Here is a 12,779-nt window from a genome sequence, read left to right on the forward strand (position 1 = left end):
GTATTTGCTGCGTATTTGGTGCTGCGTATTTTCCTACCCATTGACTTCAACAGAGAAAATAAAATGCGCAGCAGCAAATACGCCATGTGGGAATGTACCCTTATGGTTTGAGCTTGCTAGTAAAAGCTGTTCTACTAGAGCAGTGGTCTCCAACCTGCGGACCTCCAGATGTTGCAAAACTACAACTCCCAGCATGCCCGGACAGCCAACTGCCCGGAGCAGGAGAGGTTTTCTATGGGGATTTGCTTCTAATCTGGACAGTTCCTGACACGAGCAGAGAGCACTGTGGTCAGACAGAAAAGAAATTCAAAAAGAAAGGAACTTCCTGTGGAACATACAGCAGCTGATAAGTACAAGAAGGCTTCAGATTTTGAAATAGAAGTAATTTACAAATCTGTTTAACTTTCTGGCAATCTGATTGGTTCATACGGCGTCTTGACGACTTTTCCTCTGCACAAGTTTTGATGAACCTCCCCCAATGTCTCCAGTCTTTATCTATATTAGATGATTGCATGTACAGTAATACATAACCACAATCTATTTCCCTTTAGTAAGTGGAAGTTAACCCTAAATTCACTAACACTTAAAGTGATCTGTCTATGAGAACAAAATCCCATCTCGCTGGATCACTAGCATAGAAGAAAGCCCAGTTGAAATGTAAGCGCCACATACGGGAAATTACTTTATTGACTTAGGCATTTTAAAGGGTGCTACAAAGCCCCAATGTATGTTCTTGTTCCTCCATGACTACATCAGCGCAGTCTTTATATAAAAGGTCGGATTGAGTATGAAATCTGGGACAAGATTCAACCTAAACCCCAGAAATCCCCTGGTGCTGTTTTTACTAGAGAGCAGTAGGAAATGTCTGTTTGCTCTTACATTTGCCAGATTAAAGTGCATTTTTCATGTGTGAGCTGTAAACCCAGCTGAACGTCCATCTTCCATCCGCCTACCAGAATAAGTTCACATTGATGTGGCGATTGGGAGCTATTTGTGGAATGTAGATCGACTCTACCTCTGACTGTGGAGATCTCTTATTAGTCACCGGCTCTATGTGCTTGGTGAGTCCTTATAGTCTTTGGCCCAGCAGAGGATTCCTTGCATGTGGTGTTCTGTCATATTGTGGATGCTGGCTTCTTCACACGTGGCATCTCACAGATATAAAGCATGGATTGGGTGTACGTGGCATCTCACAGATATAAAGCATGGATTGGGTGTACGTGGCATCTCACAGATATAAAGCATGGATTGGGTGTACGTGGCATCTCACAGATATAAAGCATGGATTTGGTGTACGTGGCATCTCACAGATATAAAGCATGGATTGGGTGTACGTGGCATCTCACAGATGAAAGCATGGATTGGGTGTACGTGGCATCTCACAGATGAAAGCATGGATTGGGTGTATGTGGCATCTCACAGATGAAAGCATGGATTGGGTGTACGTGGCATCTCGCAGATGAAAGCATGGATTGGGTGTATGGCATCTTGCAGATGAAAGCATGGATTGGGTGTACGTGGCATCTCACAGATGAAAGCATGGATTGGGTGTACGTGGCATCTCACAGATGAAAGCATGGATCGGGTGTACGTGGCATCTCACAGATATAAAGCATGGATTGGGTGTACGTGGCATCTCACAGATGAAAGCATGGATTGGGTGTACGTGGCATCTCACAGATATAAAGCATGGATTGGGTGTACGTGGCATCTCACAGATATAAAGCATGGATTGGGTGTACGTGGCATCTCACAGATGAAAGCATGGATTGGGTGTATGGGGAGAGTGCGTGAGTGACAAACCTTTCCTGAAAATACGTACTTACCTTCCACCTTTCTTTATGATCTTTTACAAGTACGTGGAAATACCTGCCAGAAATTATGACACATTTGTAAACGTCTTTAGCATATCTTTTGGGGGTGTAGTTGAATAAGAGGCTTTAGCCTTTCTCATCCATGGGACATCACTGGGATTGTTCTGTTATCTAACGTTATGTATTTATTTTTGGATCAGTTTATTCAGGACATACAGGTCTACTTACGGTATATATCTGTCTTATAGGAGTATTCCGGCCAAATACCCTATCCTATCCTGCCGCTGGGACCCACTGCGATTTCCGAGCAGCACCCTTCATTCTATGCGGGGCTGCACCTCCAGTCTAGGAAACCTCTTTGTTTCTGGGACCGGAGACTTGACCTCTTGCTATGCCACCTCGTGACGTCAAGCTATGCCCCCTCCATTCATGTCCCACGATAGTCACGCCCCCTCCCATGGACATGAATGGAGGGGGCGTAGCATGACGTCACGTATCCAGTCCCGAAAAACAAAGAGGTTTCTGAGACTGGAGACGCAGCACCGCATAGAATGCGGGTGCTGCACGGAAATCGCGGGGGTCCCCACAATCAGACATCTTATCCCCTATCCTTTGGATAGGGAATAAGATGTATTTGTCCTAAATACCCCTTTAAACTATCTTATTACCATTGTGCACACAGGTCAGATCATTGAAAACTTCTAGTAAGTTGTCAGGTTGTTTTTCTTCTGACCTTACTATGTCAGTAGCTGAGCCCATTGGAGTACCTAGTTGGGCAAGGCCAATACACAAAAAAACGTATAGGCCATAGTGGATTCGCTCCTATGCATGACATTACAACATGAGTGTAGTAAGTAATGTCTTGTGTTTCATTGTGTGACCATATGTTCTTACAGTATATTCGGGCTATACGTCCAAGGTGTACTTCTGGATACAAAAAGTATGCCAACTTCTAAAACTGTGGCCCCCTTTACTTTATTGGACTTAACATAGTCTGTGATTACGATCTCTAGTCCTTTTCTGGAAAATGTACTTTTATTTTGCAGGACTCGTGGTTTGCTGAGCTTTTGAGCTCAAAATAAATTGATATATTTAGTCTATTGAAGTGAATGGGCCTACTGTGCTATAAGTTGGCATACTTTTTTGCTGGTATACTAACTTACACCTTGGTCGTATGGGGTACACACCTTTTATGCCCCATTCCCATTACATTCTTTTACTATTTAGATATTTAAGATATATACAAAAAATTTAGGGAAACATTTGCTATATTTGCCATTGGCTTAGCGGGGTAGTTCTTTTAGAGAATATGTGTCACGAGAATCAAAAAGAAGCTGTGGTGAGCAGGGACTGTGTACATCAGAGAAGTCAGGGCAGGTAAGTATCACTTTTTTATTTTTACACTAACCTCCCTTCATTTTCTTCTACTAAAAAAGGAGTAAATAAAAAGAAAAAACGTATATGCTTTGTTGTAAAATCTCATTCACACAATATTTTGTAGAGGATTTTAGATGCTGAATCTGCAGTAAATATAGGCAAACCTCCATAACATGGCCTTATATGTGAGCATATATTGATGTTCTTTTGATGGTTTTTTTTATTTTTTTTTTTTTTATGCATTGTTGAATATTAACTGTATTGTTGTTTTCACATTAAAAAAAATTCCCTTTTTTATCATGCAGAAAAAGCAGCAGCTTCGAACGAGGATGAAGTTCAGAAAGCGGATGTATCTTCAACAGGCCAAAGTGTCATAGACAAAGATGCGCTCGGACCGATGATGCTCGAGGTACACGTCATGTAGTGTCTGTTTTGCCATTGCTGTTGGACTGTGTTATTTATTTTTACCTGTATTAATGGGCTACTCAGCGTTCCGAACGCTGGAGCCGGCGCTGGGAGCACGTGACGTCATAGCCCCACCCCTCATGACGTAATTCCCCACCTCCTCGATGCAAGTCTATGGGAGGGGGCGTGACGGCTGCCATGCCCCCTTCCATAGACTTGCATTAAGGGGGCGGGGCATGATGTAATGAAGGGGTGGGGCTATGATGCCACGAGCTCCCGCCTCCAGCGTTTGGAACAGTTTGTTCCAAACGCTAAGCAGCGGAGTACCCCTTTAGCTCCTTAACTATATTTACGTCCTGTGCCGGCTCCTGATCAAAGCGATCAAAAAGTCCAATCAAAACAAAAATGGTACTGATAAAAACTTCAGATCACGGCGCAAAAAATGAGCCCTCATACCGCCCCATATGCAGAAAAATAAAAGATGACAATTTTAAACCTATAAATTTTCCTGCATGTCGTTAGGATTTTTTCCAGAAGTAATACAAAATCAAACCTATATAGGTAGAGGATCATTTTAACCGTATGGACCTACAGAATAATAAGGTGTCATTTTTACCGAAAAATGCACTGCGTAGAAATGGAAGCCCCCAAATTTACAAAATGGCGGGTTTTTTTTCTTCAATTTTATCGCACAATTATTATTTTTTTCCGTTTCACCATAGAGTTTTGGGTAAAATGAATGATGTCACTGCAAAGTAGAATTGGTGGCACCAAAAATAAGCCACAACATGGATATTTAGGTGGAAAATTTAAAGGGTTATGATTTTTAAAATGTAAAGAGAAAAAAACGAAATAGCAAAAACTGAAAAATGCTGAGTCCTAGGGGTTAAGGTAACTTGTATTGATAGACTAGTTTTAGGCTCTGGATGGTGATGAATAGATACAGTTCTATAGCAGATGTTGCCTGTTGTATTCTGGTCGCCATATTTTCCTCAGCGCGTGTTCCCCAGTTAACTGGTTGTGCTCATTGCTTTGGGCAAAGGGCACGTCTGCTGTCTTCACACTTCCTGTTCCTTACAAGAAGCTGACTTTTGTTCCTCCTTTCTGCACTTGCTTCACTCTCTCTGCACAATGGTGAGAGCTTTGTGCGTTAAACAGAAGAACTTTCTGTAGTGACAAGACGACATGAAGACGTCAGACGTCCTTATGATGGATCCTATTAAGAATTTATCACGTCCGTGCCCTCTTCTATTAAGACACAGCGTGGTTGCTCCTTGTGCCATGAATCAGCTAGTTTTCTAGACACATTTGAGCTTGGTTCTGTAGACTGCTTGGCATTACTTTCTACATCGTAGGCATGTGTACCGCACCATCATGCTGCTCGGGCTCCATGGCAGAAGCAATTTCGGCATCTGCTATTTAATTGTTTCTTGAAATGTCTGCATTTGTGCATGTCATAAGTATATGGCCGTTGCTAAGCAACAGAGCACGAATTGCCGTTTCCTTCAGAGAAGTAAACATCACATGACTGTGCCGAGATGCACGCTCTGTGGCATTATATAGAACAAGCTCTCTTCTGCTTACATGGTGTTAGTGTGCTCCTAAGAGCCCTACTGTAAACTGAGACATTTCTTATTGAAGATATTTAGGAAAGAAGTAATTTATTGTCAAGTTCTTAGAAACTATATTCAACCATTTGAATTAAAGCGCAACTTTCATCAATTTTTAACCTCCCAGACTACTATAATGTTGTTCCTGATGACCATAAAGTGACTGCAGCCATACCTTTATCGCTGCTCTTCCTTCTTTTATAACTTATAAAATCCTTTTATTCAGCAGTCAGGCACAGTCGGATAGGCGTGGCTTGGGGTTCACAAAGCCCCGCCTCCACCACGCCTATCCTCTCTTTCAGCGCAGGGACCGCTGTGTAGTAAGACACAGCGGTCCACAGCGCATGCGCCCCTCCAGTCCGGCTCTGATATTCTACAAAAAAACAATGCCTGTTGTTGTCCTCTTCAGCTCCCGGTGACCAGGTTGTGCAGATACTAGAGGCAGACAGTTTGTTGGTTCACTGCCTCTAGTACAGCACATGCGCACTGAGCACATAGACGGCAGGAGGGAGCGAGCAGTCTGTCAATTCAGGGCAGCGGCGCACACGTCTGAGGGGGGCGCATGCACACTGGATTCGTTGTGGACCGCTGTGTCTTACAATGCAAAGACTAAGTGAACTTCTCTCCTTTTTCTCTGCTTTCAGGTGTGATTTTTATATTGCCCACACCTGTTACTTGCCTTATGTGAGTTTAAAGGAGCATCACATGCTTGAAACAATCTATATTTATCCACAATTTTGAAAGGGTGCCAATAATTTTGTCCATTTTTGGAGTTTGGTGACATTATGTCCAATTTGCATTTTTCCTCCCTTTTTTGGTTTAGTTCCAATACACACAAAGGGAATAAACATGTTTATAGCAAAACATGTGTTACTGCAATCCTTTTCTGTGGGAAATACTTCATTTTCTTGAAAATTTTCAGGGGTGCCAACATTTACGGCCATGACTGAAAGTTGTTTAAAGTCACCCAACTTACAATCGCTTTGGTGGAAATCAGTGGCTTTCATCACATTTTGGCCACTTTTGGCAATAGTTGTTTTCAGCCGAACTATTTACTGTATATTAGATGACACCAAAACCTGACCATTAGTACAGTCTGCTCAATTAAGTTGGTCACTCCCAGTTCCTGCATTACGTTGGTAATTCTTTGACTACATTTCTGTTATTTTCCTCAATTTCAGGCTTTGGCCCCGCAAAGTTAGTCATACTCCATGTAGGTGTGGGTTGTTAGTTCAGAATCAGATGCACTCACTCTGTGTATTGGAGCCAGTTTCGATCGGTAAACAGATGAATCATAAAACTAAACCCACTTGTGCATCCTGGCAAGTAATTCATGTCTTATGTTTGGACTGCAAACCTGTTACTGGAATTGTTTCACTTGGGAATTAAACATTAAAGGGGTTATAAAGGATTAGAGAAACAGAGCGGATTTCTTAAACAAAAAAAATTAAATAAAAATAGCACCATTCTTCATCAGGTTATGTGTGGTATTGCAGCTCAGCTTCATTGATATAAAAGAAGCCAAGTTGTAATACCACACACAACCTTATGACAGGTGTAGTGCTGTATTCTATTCCCGGATAACCCTTTTAAGTAACATTGGGAGATCAGGAAGTTGAATTTTTTTAAATAACAAAACCTATATTATTAGTACTTTTAAGTAAGCCTTATTACCTTTTAGTGCTTCTTTGATGAAAATGAATAAAATTCCACCTATATTTTAGCAAAGGGCCATAGAACTTTTAAATAAGGCAAAAAACATGGCTGGTTTCTTCCACACATGTCCCTGGATTGTATCTTTTATAGCAGCTGAGCTCTTTGGAAATCAGTAGCGTTAGACTACAACACCACAATCGGCCCTGTAAAGAGCCATGGCCCCTTTTCTGAAAGAAGAGAACCATTCATTACTGATTCTGACAAACTAATTTACGTAATCAGTCGTTTTAACAAACTTTGCATAAGTCAACAGAATAATCATGTGTAAGAAAAATGTTATAAAAGAAAATGCCTGGCTTCCCCGACTAAGCTCCTTTCCTGCTCCCCCTCTCCCTCCTTAACTTTAATTTGCTCTGGAAAAACAGCTTGATTCTGTCTTGCCTTTACAAGACAGACTAGCAGCTCACTTAGGCATCAGGTAAATGCTGCCCACAGGTTTATGCAGAGAGGAGGGAGGAGTGACCGGATGAACTGGTCTATAATGTCCTTCATGCTGCTGCTGAGTATGTAGAGAGATATAGAAGAGCAGGATCCCCTCTTCTTCTCTGTGTGCAGTTATAGGAGTCATCACAAAGGCTAGTCTTCATCCACTACTTCCGGGACAACTGAAAATTAGACATTGAGCATGCAGAGGGGAAAACTGTTGAAAGTGCCATATACAAGTTATACACTGCTGAAATAAATAAAGGGAACACTAAGATAACACATCCTGGATCTGAATGAATGAACTAATCGTATGAAATAGTTTCGGCTTTACATAGTTGAATGTACTGACAACAAAATCACACAAAAATTAGTAATGGAGGTACTGGATATGGAGTTACACTCAAAATCAAAGTGGAAAACCACACTACAAGCTGATACAACTTTGATGTAATGTCCCTAAAACAAGTCAAAATGAGGCTCAGTAGAGTGTGTGGCCTCCACGTGCCCGAATGACCTCCCTACAATGCCTGGGCATGTTCCTGATGAGGTATGCTCCTGTCTCCTGGACAGTCTGGGGTCCAACGTGGCATTGGTGGATGGAGCGAGACATGATGTCCCAGATGTGCTCAATCTGATTCAGGTCTGGGGAATGGGTGGGCCAGTCCATAACATCAATGCCTTCCTCTTGCAGGAACTGCTGACATACTGCAGCCACATGAGGTCTAGCATTGTCTTGCATTAGGAGGAACCCAGGGCCAAAGGCACCAGAAGGGGTCTCACAAGGGGTCTGAGGATCTCATCTCAGCACCTAATGGCAGGCAGGTTCTTTAGCAAGCACCTGGAGGGCTGTGCAGCCTCCCAAAGAAATGCCATCCCACACCATTACGGACCAACAGTCAAACCGGTCATGCTGGAGGATGTTGCAGGCAGCAGAACGTTCTCCACGTCGGTCACATGTGCTCAGTGTGAACCTGCTTTCATCTGTGAAGAGCACAGGGTGTTAGTGGCGAATTTGCCAATCTTGGTGTTCTCTAGCAAATGCCAAAACGTCCTGCACAGTGTTGGGCTGTAAGCGCATCCCCCACCTGTGGACGTCGGGCCATCATACCACCCTTATGGAGTCTGTTTCTGACTGTTTGAGTGGACACATGCACATTTATGGCCTGCCGGAGGTCATTTTGCAGGGCTCTGGCAGTGCTCCTCCTGCTCCTTCTTGCACAAAGGCGGAGGTAGCGGTCCTGCTGCTTGATTGTTGCCCTCCGATGGCCTCCTCCACTTCTCCTGATGTACTGGCCTGTCTCCTGGTAGTGCATTCATGCTCTGGACATTACGCTGACAGACACAGCAATCCTTCTTGCCACAGCTTGCATTGATGTGCCATCCTGGATGAGCTGCACTACCTGAGCCACTTGTGTGCGTTGTAGACTCAGTCTCATGCTACCACTAGAGTGAAAGTACCGCCAGTGACCAAAACATCAGGCATGAAGTATAGGGACTGAGAAGTGGTCTGTGGTCACCAACTGTAGAACCACTCCTGTACTGGGGGTATCTTGTTCATTGGCTGTAATTTCCACCTGTTGTCTGTTCCATTTGCACAACAGCATGTGAAATTGATTGTCAATCAGTGTTGCTTCCTGAGTGGACAGTGTGATTTCACAGAAGTGTGATTGACTTGGAGTTACATTGTGTTGTTTAAGTGTTCCCTTTATTTTTTTAAGCAGTGTATAATGGCCAGGAATAGTGCTGCTCCTCCATGTACACATCTGAAAAGATACTTGATAGATATGCAATAAGCGCACTACAAAGTAATAGAAGTGAGCCTGTTTCCTAGAGTGTGTCGGGAGCTTGTACACCCTTTCCTGGGAGCCATGTTTTGAGACGAGAAAGATGGAAGAGTCATCCCTTGTTTCTGAAATTATTCTAGCAGGGGCAAATATGCTCTGCAAGGTGCAATGTAAGGGTATGTCTACCTACTGTGGCAAACTTTACAAGAGAATCAGCAGCAAAAATCTAGGATTACACGTGGATATGTGCATTTAATGTACTTCTGATCACCAGTGGGGGTAATATGGGGCTTTTCATGCAGATTTTAAGAGAATAAGTCGCCTTCTCTGTGTGGAAACCCTATTACTTGCATGGGCAGTGAATTGTTCCTGTATCTAATGCGAAGTGTAGAATCTGTACCCAAATCCTTGTCAGACCCAGAACGGTACAGAACCTATAGGTTACCATGAACTGAGCCTAAATGTAAATACTTGTGTTCTTTCTCTAGGCCTTGGATGGATTCTTCTTTGTGGTGAACCGTGAAGGGAATGTAGTGTTTGTCTCTGAGAATGTGACTCAGTATCTCCGGTACAACCAGGAAGAGCTAATGAATACCAGTGTATATAACATACTACATGTCGGAGATCACAATGAGTTCATCAAAAACCTGCTGCCAAAGTCTTTAGGTAACAAACACCATTGTGATTGTGTCTTTATTCTCATTTACTACTTAGAAACTCTTCCAGTTTGGAGAACTTTTGTGACTTGTGTGTTCTTTTTATTTCTTCACACAGTAAACGGGGGACCTAGACGTAATAGCCATACATTTAATTGCCGTATGCTGGTGAAGCCAATAGCAGAGTGTGAAGAGGAAACTCACGACAGCCGGGAAACGCACCAGAAATATGAAACTATGCAGTGCTTTGCAGTATCCCAACCAAAGTCCATAAAGGAAGAAGGAGAAGGTACGTTTATTGTGGAACTCGCTAGATAAGGGACTTTCAGCTTCTTTTGTCTAGGCGGTACGTCATGTTGTAAGCTTAAAGGGGTTACTCCGGTGAAAAACTTTTTTTTATTTTTTATTTTTTTTTAAACCAACTGGTGCCAGAAAGTTAAACCGATTTTTAAATTACTTATATAAAAAAATCTTAATCCTTCCTGTAATTATTAGCTGCTGAATACTTCCGCGGAAATTATTTTCTTTTTGAAACACAGAGCTCTCTGCTGACATCATGAACACAGTGCTCTCTGCTGACATCTCTTGTCCATTTTAGGAACTGTCCAGAACAGCATATGTTTGCTATGGGGATTTCCTTTTACTCTGGACAGTTCCTAAAATGGACAGAGATGTCAGCAGAGAGCACTGTGCTCATGATGTCAGCAGACAGTTCTGGGTTTCAAACGGAAAAGAATTTCCACTGTAGTATTCAGTAGCGAATAAGTACAGGAAGGATTAAGATTTTTTAATAGAAGTAATTTACAAATCTGTTTAACTTTCTGGCACCAGTTGATTTAAAAAAAAAAATAAAGGTTTTCACCGGAGTAGGGGTAGTCCGGCGAGAAACAACTCATCCCCTATCCACAGGATAGGGAATAAGCGTCTGATCGCAGGGGGGGTCCGACTGCTGGGACCCGACGCAATGTCCTACCCGGCTCTCTGAGAGGAGCTTGTGCTACAGAAGTCACGCACTCCATTCTTTTCTATTGGAGCGCCGGAGATGCTGAAGTACAGTGCTCAATTATATTAGATATTTTATTCAACATTAAAAGTTAAGTTTTACTTATATAGGGGGGTCCTTAGTTAAGGGTATTTTGGGGGTTTATCCCTATTAGTGTGAGCAATAATACAGTTGGACTTACTGGGTAACTTATGTTGGAGTTGTACAGTACTCGGGCATCTCCAGCACTCGCATAGAAATTAATGCAGCGTGTGCTGTCTGCAGCACGCGCTCCTCTCGGAGAGGCAGACAGGAGATCGCTGGGGGTCCAACACTTATCCACTCCTGTGGATAGGGGATAAGTTGTTTTTCACCTCTTTTAAACCTGTCTTTTTGGCTTCACCTTTACTAGGATCGTTCACCGTAGCCGGTAGGACAGGTTCAGTTTATGCCACTCACTGTAGAAAGACATTCTCCTCCTTTCAACTCCTTGTTCCTGTATGAGATAATTGTTTCTTTACTTTTGTAGATTTACAGTCTTGCTTGATATGTGTGGCCAGAAGAGTTCCAATGAAAGAAAGACCTCCTCTTCCCACCTCTGAAACATTCTCAACCCGTCAGGACTTGCAAGGTACTCATCCGCCGAGCTGTCATTACCTGTCTGTATCAAAGAAAGCTACAAGCAGATTGCAGACTTTTATGGGAGTTTTTTTTTGCAAAGCTGCAACACATGAGCATGCACAGAGCAGTGTTAGGACCAATGCACACGAACGCATTTGGGCTTTGTGTTGTACGAATGCAGAATATGCAGCTTCATTTTCGCATGGAAGCACCTTGAGGTTAGGGTAAGGGGTAATCCACTACACGCAGCCTCACCGAATATTGTACTGGAAGTATTTCCTCAAGTATTTTTTAGGGAAAATATGGTTCTATACTTGACTGCAATAAGGGTATATACAGTGGCTCCATATTGCACTCCTTGTGAGTGAGTTCTTGACCGAGACATTTAGAAGAAAATACTGGATTTTAAATATAAAATAAATATAAATATATTTTCTGCATAGTGATTTGTATATTCTTATGCAGTGCTTTCCAAAACAGTGTGCCTCCAGCTGTTGCAAAACTACAACTCCCAGCATGCCCGGACAGCCTTCGGCTGTCCGGGCATGCTGGGAGTTGTAGTTTTGCAACAGCTGGGGGCACACTGTTTTGGAAAACACTGTTCTAATAAATATACCTTCTAAAATTCTTGTAGTCTGGTATGTTAGAGGCCACCAACGTGCTGGATTTTTAAAAATTCTTCCCAATACATCCCCACTCATACGTATATATATACTTACTTACTGTACACTTGCAGTAGTATAGGAAAAAAGCTTCGATGGCGCTGCCAAGGAAGTAACCCGAAGTCGTGGGTATTGGTATAAATAAATAAATTTATTTTTACAGCATAAAGAAATCAAAGAAAATAAATGAATAAAGCAAGACGCGTTTCGGGAGTCACAGATCCCTTTTTCAATGCTGTAAAAAGGGAGCTGTGACTCCCGAAACGCGTCTTGCTTTATTTATTTATTTTCTTTGATTTCTTTATGCTGTAAAAATAAATTATTTATTTATTTATACCAATACCCACAACTTCGGGTTACTTCCTTGGGAGCGCCATCGCAGCTTTTTTCCTATACTTCTGCATTCGCCATACGAACCCACCCCTGGGCGCCGTCCACACGCTGCTGGCCTGCATACCAAGCTACCATCACCGGCAAAGGATACGCTACCACCTACCCGGGTACCTACCTACATCGGCTAAGAGATCTACACCGCACCCGGCGCCACCTCCTCTTTTTTCCGTCATATACTGCTCTTACTGTACACTTTGCAGAGTCCATCCCAATTACTTACTCCCACATTTAAGGAAGGCTTCGCACCTGCGTATGGTGTCTCCCTGGCAGGTTACATAAAAAATTCCTCATAAGGTAGCCCAACATCCTGCTAGACCCCATGTTGGAAACCCC

At 42.7% G+C, this 12,779-nt stretch overlaps 1 protein-coding gene across 10 annotated transcripts in view; it reads left to right on the forward strand.

Moving 5' to 3' along the window:
- The window catches only part of NCOA2 (nuclear receptor coactivator 2), a 255,534-nt gene that overhangs the window by 179,697 nt on the left and 63,058 nt on the right, over positions 1–12,779 (forward strand). For all 10 annotated transcript variants that reach the window (XM_056522108.1, XM_056522104.1, XM_056522105.1 and 7 more), the window contains 4 exons: positions 3,497–3,600; positions 9,621–9,798; positions 9,907–10,077; positions 11,300–11,401. In XM_056522108.1, coding sequence (XP_056378083.1) covers positions 3,497–3,600; positions 9,621–9,798; positions 9,907–10,077; positions 11,300–11,401 — 555 coding nt within the window. The remainder of the gene's footprint in view (positions 1–3,496; positions 3,601–9,620; positions 9,799–9,906; positions 10,078–11,299; positions 11,402–12,779) is intronic.

The sequence above is a fragment of the Hyla sarda genome, chromosome 5 (genome assembly GCF_029499605.1).
Source record: "Hyla sarda isolate aHylSar1 chromosome 5, aHylSar1.hap1, whole genome shotgun sequence".
NCBI lineage: Eukaryota > Metazoa > Chordata > Amphibia > Anura > Hylidae > Hyla > Hyla sarda.